This window comes from Apus apus, chromosome 15, assembly GCF_020740795.1.
Source record: "Apus apus isolate bApuApu2 chromosome 15, bApuApu2.pri.cur, whole genome shotgun sequence".
In the NCBI taxonomy this organism is placed as follows: Eukaryota; Metazoa; Chordata; class Aves; order Apodiformes; family Apodidae; genus Apus; species Apus apus.
In genome coordinates, this window is record NC_067296.1 from 1,427,619 (window position 1) to 1,440,869 (window position 13,251).

The following is a 13,251-nucleotide window of genomic DNA, read 5'->3' on the forward strand; positions in this document are numbered from 1 at the left end:
TTCAGGATTCCTGCCCTTGCCACTTCTCTGCTTCCCACCAACAGATCCCAATGCCTGTCATCATCCTGGGCAGGCTGGCAGAAAGATTTCCCAAGTCATGTATAAATGCACAATCCATAAACACAGCGTTTTAACTGCCTGTGTCCCAAGGGAATGCTGAGGCACTGACAGAGGCCCAGGCAGGTCTGCAGCACTGGCTGGTGCAGCTGCTCCACTGGCAATGCCTGAGTCCCACCACCTTAGAGAAATCCACACGAATTGGCGTTCCTGCCTTCTGGACTGCAGCACAAGCACATCCTGAAGGGGCAGAGAAACTGTAACTTGGTCAGGCAGTGGCACAAATTCCATCCTTTTGAATACATGGGAAAAGCTGCAGCTCAGAAACCTACGTCCCTGGGAGCATCCTCCAAGCACCTTGGGGTCACGGCTCCTCAGCCATCATCAGAAACCTCTACTGTTTCCTACATGAGTCTGGTCACCTGTGCTCTTTCCCTGCCCAATCCTAACTGTGACACCTGGGCTAAGCTTGCCTGGACAGGAAGGAACCAATTCCGCACCCCCAGCTTTGGGATCTGGTTTCATTCCAAGAACAAGCTCTGCAGCTCCTTCAGGAGCCCAGGGCTTGACAGAAACCATCTTGGCAAGGGAATGGTCTCTGGCTGGAGCTGGACAGACAGGCAGGGCTGCTGACTGCAGTCAAGGCTGCTTTGGCCAAGCAGGTCACAGACTGCTGGGAACAGGTATTCCCAGATCTTGATGGGAAACCCCTTTAGAATCCTGTACAGACAGCTGAGCTGGCTGATGGTCCATCAGAGGGCCTACCTGCTGCTGAACCCGGTCCGTGTCCCTCTCTGACACCATGCTCTGCAGGACAGCCACCTCTCCCCTCAGAGTCCCGTTGGCCATTTCACTGTTGCTGAGGGCAAGAGTCAGAGCCTGGGCCTTCTCTTTCCAGGCGACTTCTCCACTCTCAGTCCTCCTCAGAACAGCCACCACACGCTCCAGTTCTTCCCCCTGTGCCTTCCGCTCCTTTTCCAGCTGCTGGGTTAGCTCCTTCTGCCTTTGCAAGAGATGGTCTCTCTCCTGGACAACTCTCCTCTTCTCTGCTTCCTCTTCTTCCCAGTTTTGGAGTTTCTGGATTTGTTTCTGTAGGGTCTCCCTGTCATCTTTCCATTGCAAAGCTGATGTTATTTGCTTCAGGAGCTCGCACTGCCTCTGAAGCTCTTGTTCTCTCCCTGCCAGAATCTCCTCTAGATACCTGACTCTGTCCCTCTGGTGCTTGATCTCCTCATCCTTCTTTGTCAGGGTTTGCCGAACGTGCTGGAGATCTTCCCAAAGACCTTGGATTTCCTCTTCTGACTCCTGTGGCTCAGTTTGAGCTTTGGTCTCTTGTTCCTTCCCAGCCAAGGCTTCTATCAGGAGCTTCTCTTGCTCTCTGTGGTGTCTAACCTCTTCCCTTGTCTTGGTTAGCCTAAGCTGGAGATTCTGCAAGGTCTTCAGTTCTTCTTCTTGGCGCTGGAGTTTCTGCATCAGAGTTTCATTGTCTTCCTCTCTCTTCCTCACCACTTCCTCAAGCACACTCACTTGCTTCTGGCATGATGTTAGTGCTGCTTTCACAGTTTCTTCACGAAGCTGAAGCACGTTCATTTGCTCTGCATGCCTGAGGAGCTCCTGACGGTGGTTCTTCACTAGTTGGCTCATTTTGTCTAGGTCCTGCTGTAGACTCTTGGCCTGCTTGCCTTCCAGCTCCTTCTGCTCTTGAAGGTCCTGCACGTGCTCTTGCAAAGATACTATCTCCTGATCTCGGGCCTCGAGACAAGATTCAGCATATTCTAGTTTTTGTAGAATGGCTTTACTCTGCATCGCTGCCTCCTCCTTCTGCTCTTGAAGCTTAGAGACAGCCTCCTCCAGAACCTCCACCTTTTCTTCTCTTTCTTTCAGAGTCAGCTTTGTCACTTGAAGATCTGCTTGCTCAGCTTCATGCTTTTCCTCCTTTTCCTTGCATGCCTCACATTGCTTTTGGAGGGATAACACTTCTTGCTCCTTTTCCTTCAGTGCCTCTTGAAGATGCTGCAGAACTTCCTTCTGCTGTTTAGAGGCTTGTGCTTGTTTTTGGAAGGTCTCCATCATTTCCTTCTGGGATTCAATGGTGTCATCCTTTTCTTTCAGCAGTGCTGTAGTGTATTCCAAGTGTCTATGTAAGACATTAATTCGTTCTTCTGTTTTTTCCTCATAGCTCCTGGTTTGTTGCTTTTGGGTGTCTATCAGTCTGTCCTTCTCTTTTAAGGTTTCTAAGGTCTGCTCCAGTTGGTCACGCACAGTCCTTAACTGCACTTCCACAACTTCAGCTTCCTGGATTTGCTTTTGTTGTGACTCAAGCTCTTGATCTTTTTCAGACAAAGAAACTGTCATCTCTTCTACTTGATGCTGAAGCTCTTGCAGGTGCCCCTCTTGCTCTTCCTTGTACTGCTGCAAGAGTCTTAACTGATCCCTTTGGGAATCACACTCACTCTCTCTGTCCTTAAGAGCTGCCCTCAGGTGTTCAAGGCTTGTGTGCAGATATGTCACCTGTTCTCTCTCCTTTTCCAGTTTGTGGATCTGCTGAGTCAGGGACATAAGTTCTATATTTTTCTCCTTCACATTTTCTTTCATATGGTCAAGATCCATGAGCAGATTTCTCACTTGTGATGCACCGTGTTGTTCTAGAATCATTATTTTCCCCTCCTGGAACTTGATCTCCTGGTCCTTCTCCTCCAGCTCCTTGCTCACTTTGCTGACAGCAGTACTCTGCAATTCCAGTTGCTTCTCTAGCTCCTGTACCTGTTCTTGGTGGGATCTGATCTCCTGGTCCTTCTCCTCCAGCTCCTTGCTCACTTTGCTGACAGAAGTCTTCTGCAATTCCAGCTGCTTCTCCAGCTCCTGTACCTGTTCTTGGTGGGATCTGATCTCCTGGTCTCTCTCTTCCAGCTCTTTGCTCATTTTGCTTACAGCAATCTCCTGGTTTTGTTGCTGCTTCTCCAGCTCCCATATCTGCTTCTGCTGGGATTCTGTCTTCTTTTTTTTCTCTGTTAATTCCTTAGTAACCTGATCAAGAGTAGTTTGATGCATTTCTTTCTGCTTTTCCAGCATTCTCATCTGTTCCTGGCATAACTTCACTTCTCCCTCCCTCTCTGACAGGAGGGCAGTCACACGAGTGAGATTCTCCTGCAAAGCTTTCACCTCTGCTGCCTCTTTCTGTAGCATCTGGATCTTCTCCCCCTGTTTTTCCACTTCCTCATTTTTTATTTTTAAGATAGACAGTGTAGTTTGGAGCTCTTGTTCAAGGGATTGATTCATCTCTGTTGCTGTATTTGCTTGGGTTTCAGAGGCTGTGACTGATTCCTGAAGAACTTTTATCTCCAGTACCAGTTTTTCTTTAAGTGCTTGCAGGCTGTCCCGTTCATGCTGCAAAACAGGGAGGAAAAGATTCAGTAATTCCACCCATGTATGTTTGGTTGTCACACTAGATTTCAACTCCTGCTGCACTGGCACCCAAGGGCTGAAGTTTGAGCTTTTAGGAGAAAATTCCAGCTATAAGGTTCGTCTCCCTGTTGGATGTAGATTTTCTCTAGTGACTCAAAAAAGATTTGAGAACTGATCATATTAATCAGTCTCTGCCCAGAACTGATTTTTGGAGTCACTGTAGATGGAGTATGGATGAGGTAACCACAGCTGCACTGGCTCGGATGTCCAGGTTGGTGTCCTTTGTGTAATGGTGCCTGTAAGGGCACAGGTAGGGAAGAAAGCCTGAGAGTGGGATGGATGTACATGGCACCTCCCCAACCCCAGCACTGCTCCAGCTCGGGAGGACTTGTACAGGCTTCTCCTGACCTCGTATGGACCTGCTGTATTTACAACACCCTGTACCATCTCCCACCACTTGTGGCACGGCTCTCGCTGCCTTCCTCAGACAGCTTGTTCCTCCCCTGAAAAGAGTGAAGGACCACGGCCCCTCTCCTGCCTCTTGGCAGCTTGGAGACCTTTCCTGCATTACCCTTTTTAGGTTGCATCTTTCCCACCTCACTCAGTGCCTGAAGGGGCTCCAGGAAAGCTGGGGAGGGACTTTGGACAAGGGCAGGAAGTGAGAAGGCAAGGGGGCATGAATTAAAACTGGAAGAGGGGAGATTTAGGTTAGACATGGGGAGGAGATTCCTCACTGTCAGGGTGATGAGACCCTGGCCCAGGCTGCCCAGGGAAGCTGTGGCTGCCCCATCCCTGGCAGTGTTGAAGGGCAGGTTGGATGGGGCTTGGAACAACCTGGGCTGGTGGGAGGTGTCCCTGCCCATGCAGGGGGTTGGATCTACATGATCTTTAAGGTCCCTTCCAACCCAAACCAGTCTGGGATTCTGTGATCTTCTTTTCTGCAACTCTTTTAGCTCTTCTGGAGAGGAGCTGCCAGAACTGCAGCCAGGATTTAAAATCCAGATGGAGTCTGATTAAGACAGCGGCATGAGGGGATTAGGATAGGAGGAGAGAACACTTCATTTGTAGGTTGCTTTGGACTCTACTGTGTAGAATTTTCATGGTACTGTCCTAGAACCCCACTGTCCCCTTCTGCAGGACTAACTGCCAGGTCACAGCCTGTCATTCTGTGTTTCCCATCAGGACTAGTTTTCCCCTTGCAGACACATACTTAGCTGGATCAGCACTTCTAATTTCTCAAATGTCTCTCTTTACTCCTCACTTTCTCCTCTCAGATTGGCAATGCTGAGCAGCTTCCTGTTATTAGCAAAATTTGTTTTCTCACCCCTTTTTCCAGATCTAAATATGGATTTGGACACAAATAATTGCCCAAACCATGGAACACAAATAGAAATAAGCTTGAAAATTACTTTGACTCAAGCTTTGACAGCAGAAATCTTCAGAATTGATGAAAATAAATGCCCTGAATCATAACTGAATTTTTTATGACTATGGCACCTTTCCCTCTTTATTCAGAAGGATGCAATTGGAAAAGTTAAGCCAAAAAACAACCTCTGGGATGAACAACACTGTTCTGCTCTCGTAGTGGTCTGTGGTCTCTCCACATGGTGTGTGATATTGGTCATCCTAACAATCCCTCCTTTCTGGACTGTCTTCTCTTAGCCAAAGTGATGACCCTGCTCATTCCCACTAATGGCCTGGCAGGAAAGCAAACTTCTGGGAAACAAGGAATGATGAGTGGAAGGAAGGGGAAAATGAGAGAAACTTGGTCAGCATTTGCATACTCTTTATCTTCTCAGATCTGGACTGAACCTGTACAACACCACCCAAAATCACCTCTCCACTGGAAAATGTTGCTCCTTAGAATTATTAACAGAAGCCAAAAATAGGTAAGAAATGGCCCCTCCCAGCACCTGCCAGCCTCACCAGGAAATCCTCTCTTTGCTTCTCAGTGCTTTTGAGTTTCCTCTCCAAAGATGCCACCTCTTGATGCAGAGTCAGAGTCTCCTTCTTCAGAGCAGCAGCCTCTTCCTGCAGGGCAGCTTGCAGAGTGTTCTTCTTGCCTTCTGCCATCTGTGTCTCTGCAGCAGGAAAGGTGAAGGTAAAAAGCAAAGCAAAACCAAACTGGTTTGCATCCTACAGAGCAAACAACATTTTCTTATCTGCCTGCCTGTGCTTTCTAGGCCCTAAGCCCAGTACCTTCCTGGCTTTGGGCTAACTGTTTCTGCAGTGCTTGATTGAGGGCACTGAAGTGGTCCAACTCAGCTTGCCTCTTGCTTAGCTTCAGCTCCAAGTCCTCCATCTTCTTCCTCGCATCATTCTGGAAGAGGTAAGAAGAGAAGCATCACCTCACAGAGCTGCTGCTGGCAGGAGCCACAGATGCAAACACTAAAGCAGAAAGAGCCAAGGTGGGAGGGGGCAGGACAGTAATGGCAGAGGTGATCATGACTCTCCTTGTTCCCCATGGCAGAAGCCAACCTGGCCTACAAGATGTGACACCCATCCTAGCTCTGGCACTCTGCCTGTCAGGTCAGTCCAGCAGAGGGACAGGATTTCTGGGTGCACCAGAGACACGTTACCAGATCTTGCTGAGTCTGCTTCAGGTGGTGACACACGTCTTGCAGAGCTGCTGCCACACTGTCCACTGTGAGCTCTGCAGGGAGGTCCCCAGCCTGAGAAACAGTGAGACTCCTCCAGACATGGCCCTGTTCTGAAGAGAGAATCCATTCTGTTTCAAGCTTTACTTGAAGGGTCTCCAACAAGCAAGGCCTCTTTATACACAGGAGAAGGTGGCAGTGCCTTTGACACTGTCCTGCATGCAGCTCTTGTTACAATGAATGAGACATGTCACATGCTAAGGTGAGTCTGATGACCACTAGTGTCAGTGCTGCCCCAAGGAAGAATGTCCATGCCCCATGACTGGACATGACTTGTGGCCCGTTTCATTTTGATGCTGCTCATTTCTCCACGTGCAAACGGACTCGTCTCTCTGCGGGTATCTCAGGCTTTCCCAAGGCTTGAGTCAGTCTGAACTGAAAGGACGAGTTTAATCATAGATCCACAGAATGGTTTGGGTTGGAAGGGACCTTAAAGAGGTAGTTCCACCCTCCCTGCATGGGCAGGGACACCTCCCACCAGCCCAGGCTGCTCCAAGCCCCATCCAACCTGCCCTTCAACACTGCCAGGGATGGGGCAGCCACAGCTTCCCTGGGCAACCTGGGCCAGGCTCTCACCACCCTCACACTCCTCATGTCTAACCTAAATTTCTCCTCTTCCAGTTTAAAGCCATCACCCCTTATTGCTTATTGCTCCATGCCCTTAAAAAAAGGCCATTCTTCCCGTCTTTATTTTGCCTCTTTCTGTCCTTTTGCCCAAATGCTTCTTTCTCCACCTCTATCCTGCTCCAGGCCCCTTGTTTCCTCTCACTGCTCCTCTGTCCCACTTCCTCTCCCCATTCTTTCCATCTTTATTTCTCTGTCCCACTGCCTGTCCAGGTGTCTCATGCCATACCTCCCCAGCCAGCCAGCCCTGCCTTCAGTCCTTGCTCTCCTCCTGTCCTGCTGTTGAGGACTGCAGTGACCATGGGGATCACAAGGAACCGCCCCTCCCTCCACCTGCTCCACAGACCCGCTCACCCAGCCTCCCACACTTGCCTGAACTCCAAGTGACCAAGTCCCTGCTCTCGCGGATGAAGTGCAGAAGAGGCAGGTGCAGTTTGTCCAGCTGGGACCGGGCTTCCCAGCGGGCAGCATGTGCCTGCTGGCACTCGGTGGCCAGAGCCCCTGCTCTGCTCTCCGTGCCCCGCAGCCTCAGCCGCAGCTCGGCCATCTCGGCCTCCAGCACGTGCAGAGAGTCCTTCAAGCTCCGCTCTCCTGCCCGGGACTGCTCCAGATCCTGCAGCAGCTGCTTCTCCTGCCTGGCCAGAGCAGCTTCCTTCTCCAGCAGTAATTCCTGCAGTGACTGGATCTGTAACACAGATGCACAGAGCCTCAGGGACAGAGCTGCTGCTGCTGCTGAGGCAGCAGAGTGGGATGCAGAGGAAGGAATGAAGGGGAAATTATTAGGAAGAAATTCTTCCCCATGAGGGCAGGAAGGCACTGGCCCAGGTTGCCCAGGGAGGCTGTGAAAGCCCCAGCCCTGGAAGTGTCCAAGGGCAGGTTGGATGAGGCTTGTGCAGCCTGGTCTGGTGGGAGGTGTCCCTGCTCATAGCAGGGGGGTTGGAACCTGATGATCTTTAAGGTCCCTTCCAACCTTCAGCATTCTGTGATTCTAGGATGAATTACTTCAAGCAAAAAGCACATGGAAACAGAAGGCCAAAAGCCAAGGATTCCAACTCAGCAAAATGAGCTAGAAACAGGAAACTGGAGGGTAAGGGGCCAAAAGGAAGTTTCCCCATCCTCAAAGGGATGGTTGAACTGCCAGGCTTTCCTGCCTTCCAGCCTCAGAAATTAAGTTCTGTGTGTGAGAGAGGCTGCCAGTTGGGTGGCTGCCAGGGAGAGTGGGGCTGCCTGGGTGCTTGGGAGCAGAAGTGGCGGGGGGGGACAGTTGGGATCCTTTATGGAGCATTTCCAAAATGCCAGATGAACTGGCTGTGATGGAAGCACCTTCCACAGCCTGTGAGAACCACTGCTGTCCCACCAGATGGCTCAGTGGTAGAAACACCACCTGGGCACAAGAATGTAACACAAATACTGGGAAGCTCCAAAGAGTCTCCTGTTTCTCCTCAGAGATTTGATGTTGTCAGCCATGAGAGAACAGGAGTAAACACGGACAGCACAGAGCAGATCCAGCCTTGACCTCCAGGGGCAAAGTCTCTGGGCAGAAGACAGGAGGAGTGCATGTTGGGAGGGGAAACAAGTAGGGGCCTACAAGCTGAAGGTAGTGTTCTATGTCCCTGGAGAAAAGGATGCAAGTGCACAGGTCACCTGGTTGTTGAGCTCTTGTATTTCTCTTCTGTGGTCTGAATGGAGCTGCTGGGCCTGGTGAACAGCAGAAAGCAGCTGAGATACCTCCTTGTGCTGGGCAAGGTTGTTTTCTTCCAGGGCTCTGAGGCTCAGTTCCTTCTCTTCCAAAGACGCAGTCAGTCTGAAAGAGAGAACATGTAACTCTACTAGATGGTATAACATTTAATAAACTCTTAATACTTCCACCATCAAGAAAAAAAAATTTGTTTTGTCTGCTGAGGTTTGTCTAAACAACCAGGCTGCTTGTTCAGTCCTGAGCCAGGCTGGCAGTCACACCCAAGCACGTGCCCACTATGCTTGTTTGCACAAAAGAAAGGTGAATTACTCTGCCTTTTCATGGGAATGTGACTATAAACATAAAGAAGTCTTGAAATGAAGACATTAGGAAAGAGGAAAATTTTTCTTTTAACTAATGAGACTCTGAGGAAGAGGATTTGTCAATAATCATAGAATCACAGGGGTTGGAAGGGACCTCTGGAGATCACTGAGTCCAACTCCCTGCGAGAGCAGGATCCCCCAGGGCAGGTCACACAGGAACACGTCCAGGTGGGTCTGGAAAGTCTGCAGAGAAGGAGACTCCACATCCTCTCTGGGCAGCCTGTCCCAGGGCTCTGTCACCCTCACAGGAAAGAAGTTTCTCCTCATGTTGAGGTGGAACTTCCTGTGTTGTCACTTGGTGCCGTTTCCCCTCGTCCTGTCACAGGCACCACTGAACAGAGACTGACCCATTCCTGACACCCACCCTGCAGATGTTTGTAAACATTCATAAGGTCCCCTCTTAGTATTCTGAAGACTGAACAGCCCCAGGTCTCTCAGCCTTTCCTCATCAGGCAGGTGTTCCAGTCCCTTCATCATCCTCGTGGCCTCCCTTGGACTCTCTCCAGTAGATCCCTGTCCCTGTTTAAGTGGGGAGCCCAGAACTGGACACAACACTCCAGGTGAGATCTCACCAGGGCAGAGTAGAGGGGGAGGAGACCTCCTTTGACCTGCTGGCCACACTGTTCTTAATACATCCCAGGATACTATTGGCTCTCTTGGCCACAAGGTCACATTGCTGTCCCACGGATAACATGCTGTCCACCAGGACCTCAAGGTCCTTCTCCATGGGGCTGCTTTCTAGCAGGTCAACCCTTAGTCTGTACTGGTGCCTGGTGTTTTTTCTCCCCAGGTGCAGGACTCTGCACTTATTCTTGTTCAACCTCATTAGGTTCATCTTTGCCCAGCTCTTGTCTGTCTCTGATGAGGAGAGATTTTCTTCCCCTGACTCTGGTGTCCTGGTAGGAACAGCAGCAAGTGACTGAACTCTGAGGAGTTTCCTAAGACCTGCCAGCACCCATAATACTTTTAGCTAGAGCAATAAAGGCCAATGCCAGAAGTGGTAATGGAGGCTTGGAGGAAATACTGGGATCCTTACAGAAGATGCAGGATCCCTCCTGGGGAAGCAGGAGTGCACTGCCTCAGTGAAGGCAAGTGTTGAAGACTGGCAGGACACTACCAGGTGAAGCAGCCTACCTACCCTTCCTTGCATTCCTTGGAAAGTCAGTGACATCTGTAACTGCTGAGACTGGCAGGGACCCTGCTCGGGCCTCTCCAGACACCTGCTGGGATTTTTTGAGGAACAAGGAAACAGAAGGCAAGAAGAAACAATCTTTTTTCTTGGGTGCCTCAGAGGGGAAATCTGGCTTAGTGCAAAATCATGCTGTGAAGATGGGTTCTGCCAACCTAGAGTATCAGGATGGAAGACTGATAGAGACCCCAAATGGTTAAAGTTTACTGGACCCAAGGAGCAGCTGATGGATCTATCAAGCTCATTACACTCTATCCTGTCCTGCCTCCTTTGGTGTGTTTCAGGTTCAAACCCGACAGTTTCATTTAACAGTATTAACATGTCAATAACAGAGTATCTCCCTTTAAGGAAGGACTACTCCAGAAGCCATTGTCTTCAGGAAAACTGTAACTGAAGGATTCAAAGAAAACGAAACACATCACAGAACAAAACGTATCTGCACAGACAGTTCTGGACTCTGCTTTTTAGGAAATGCTGCCAGAGCCATTTGTACATGCAAAGATCTGGAAAAGGGAATCCATTAATCAGAATGGAGAGTCCCCCAGGCTTTCCTTTACCTGGCTTTTTCACTCTCCAGGACCTTCAAGGAAGCCTGACATTCCGTGTTGCAACGCTCCACTTCTTCCCATTGACTCCTTTCCCCCTCCAAGGCCTGCAGACACACTTGCAGCTCCTTGTTCTGATGTTCTACCTCCTCCCATTGACTCCTCTTCTCCTCTAAGATCTTCTGGAGATGCTCAACCTCCAGCACCTTCTGCCTTGACAGTTCCTGTGCCTCACTGAGATCTTGCTGAGCTTTGCAGCTGATCACTTGCTGGGACTCTTCAGAGGCTGTGAGCTGAGATGTCAACTCTTCCACCTCAAGGAAAACACAAAGCAGTCAGAGACTACAGCTTGTCACTGTCAGCCACACCATGGACTGTGAGGAGAGGGAAAGAACAACTTCAGACTCATGGGAGTACCAGATTCACAATGGATACAGCTGACTTGTTTAAAAATCTAAGAGGGTCACCATGTTCATCTGAAAAATCACCTTAAAAATCAAGGCCAGCAGAAACAGCCCAGCAGAAACCCATTCTGATGCTGCCTGGCAAACAGGCAAAATGACCAGCCCATCTGGCCAGGGCAGCAACTGAGATTTAGCTGACCAGTAAGTCACCTTCAGAGCAGCTGAGATGGAGACCCCAGCATGACAGCAGTCAGAGGGATGGCCTCATCAGCCTGCTCTGCCATGGGAACGCAAGAAGGGGAGAGAGCACCTGCCTGATGACAGGAGTGGCCGTTGCTCTTTCAGTCACCTGTTTTTGCAGAGCATCCCTCTGCTGAAGCAGAATATTAATTTCCTCTTTGATGGTTTTGATTTCCTCCTCGTGCCTCTGCTCCATGGCCTTGATCTTGCTCCGTGTTTCCTGCAGCTCTGCTTGCAGCTTTTCTGCCATGTTCTGCAAGCACAAAGGGAGAGCAACCTACTGGCATTGCCATCAGGTCCAGCTTTTTCTTCTGCCTCAAAATCACATTCATCCAGCCCCTACTGTCAGCTCTGCTGCTGAGTAACCCTCCCTTCCTGTCACTGCTCCCTGGAGCTCACCATGCTCTGTGCTGTCCCTGCCTGCAGCAGTCCTTGTCTCCTCAGTCCCAGGACTTGTTTTACTCCTCTGTTCCTGCCCTTCACCCTGTTCCCTGGCTCTCTCAGCCTCTCTCAGCCCACAGCCAATTGCCAAGGGCCTGTTCCTTCCACCTGCCCCACCAGTCAGACTCACCTGCCCACTCTCTTGCTGCTCTCCCATCTCCTGCCTGAGCTGTTCCAGCTGCTGGTGGGCTTCTCTCAGCTCTGTCTCAGTCTGCAGAAGTGTCTCCAATAAAGCATTCTTTTCACACTCCTTTTCTAGCAGGGCCTGCACAGAAATAAAGAGAAGGCCTTGAACTTCCCCTACAAACTCTGCAGGGCAAGACTCCAAGACTGATGGGCTCATGTTCTCAAAGAACTGCACTGCTGGTCTCCTTGGTCATTACCTTGGTCATCACTTGGAGCTTCCAAAGAGAGACTGGCAGCATCAACAGGGTTCATCCCTGGTACAGGCAAAGTACTGACACTACAGGCACACACTGTCACCCCTTAGCACTGCCCTGTCACTTCAATACCTGCAGACACAGCTGGGGTGCTGCTGTCCCCAGGCAGTCTGCTTCAAGAGGACTTTGGGTAGGACACAAAGAGGACTCTGTGTATGACAGGGTTCCTTTGGCACAGGAGAGCTGGGCACAGAAGAGTCACCCAGCAAATGACCTGAAACACAGCCCAGAGGACACCTCTGCTTTCCTGCTCAGAAATATTTCAGAGAAGTCTTCAGCATTTTTTCTTTTGTCAACAATCCTGCCACAACCCCCTGCTCCCCCCCCAAAAAAAACCCCATCCTGGTGGGGATTGAGTCCTACAAACTCAGTTGGGTTTGAAATGCAGTTAAGGCTATAAGCAGGGATCAGTAATATCAAAAGGACAGTTAAGAGAACTGTGAAGATACTCTGAGGTTAAGTCTTGAAAAAACCAGAACACAACAGCAGCACAAAAATCTCAGCTGAAAGGTGACATTTCTGCCTGGCTGCCTATGAGAGGTCTCATTCCTAGACCCAAAAATGGCCCTGCTGCCCGTCACCTCACCAAGTTCACTGCAGAAATATGTAGGGTGTGCCCCACACAGCCCATATCCAGCCACCTCCCACAGCAGAGCTGTGCAAATAACCACACAGACCCTCCTCGCACAGTCTCTACCTCTTGCTTGGCATTTTCCACTCTGGTTCGTTCCTCTTCTTGTTGAGCTTGCATGGTAGCAACTTCCTCCTTCATGTCAAGCAGCTTCTTCTCATGCTCCTCTTCTGTCTTTGCCTTCTCTTCTTCCCACTGCTCCAGCATGTCCTGCAGCTCTGAGTGGTGCCTTTCCTGCTCGCTTGCCTGATGAGGGGAGGAAAAGACTTCAAGATGAATTCCAGCTCCTCAACAACAAAAAGTGGTGCTTCATCCCACCCAGAGCCCTCCCTGCACAGTGCGCATCAGAGACTCTGTGCCCTCTAGAAGTCATGTCCTAGCAAAGAGGGCCAGTGGGTGGAAGAACCACAGAATCCTTTAAGTTGATAAAAACCTTTAAGATTGAGTCCAACCATTAGGGAAAGGAGATGTTAGCTTCCCCTCCCTGATGGCTGTTTCCTGGCACCTCTCTCCTCAGGATTTCTCTCTCTTCTCCCTCTCTGTTTTCAAAGCTCACC

At 50.1% G+C, this 13,251-nt stretch overlaps 1 protein-coding gene across 3 annotated transcripts in view; it reads right to left on the reverse strand.

Moving 5' to 3' along the window:
- Window positions 1–13,251, reverse strand: part of CEP250 (centrosomal protein 250) — a 34,386-nt gene that overhangs the window by 4,525 nt on the left and 16,610 nt on the right. For 2 of the 3 annotated variants that reach the window (XM_051633447.1, XM_051633446.1), the window contains exons 18-27: window positions 12,761–12,940; window positions 11,754–11,888; window positions 11,292–11,435; window positions 10,551–10,852; window positions 8,388–8,547; window positions 7,116–7,428; window positions 6,042–6,172; window positions 5,662–5,782; window positions 5,389–5,543; window positions 823–3,444 (exon numbers count right to left, since the gene is read on the reverse strand). In XM_051633447.1, the coding sequence (XP_051489407.1) occupies window positions 823–3,444; window positions 5,389–5,543; window positions 5,662–5,782; window positions 6,042–6,172; window positions 7,116–7,428; window positions 8,388–8,547; window positions 10,551–10,852; window positions 11,292–11,435; window positions 11,754–11,888; window positions 12,761–12,940 (4,263 nt within the window). The remainder of the gene's footprint in view (window positions 1–822; window positions 3,445–5,388; window positions 5,544–5,661; window positions 5,783–6,041; window positions 6,173–7,115; window positions 7,429–8,387; window positions 8,548–10,550; window positions 10,853–11,291; window positions 11,436–11,753; window positions 11,889–12,760; window positions 12,941–13,251) is intronic. The other variant, XM_051633448.1, reaches the window with a different exon arrangement.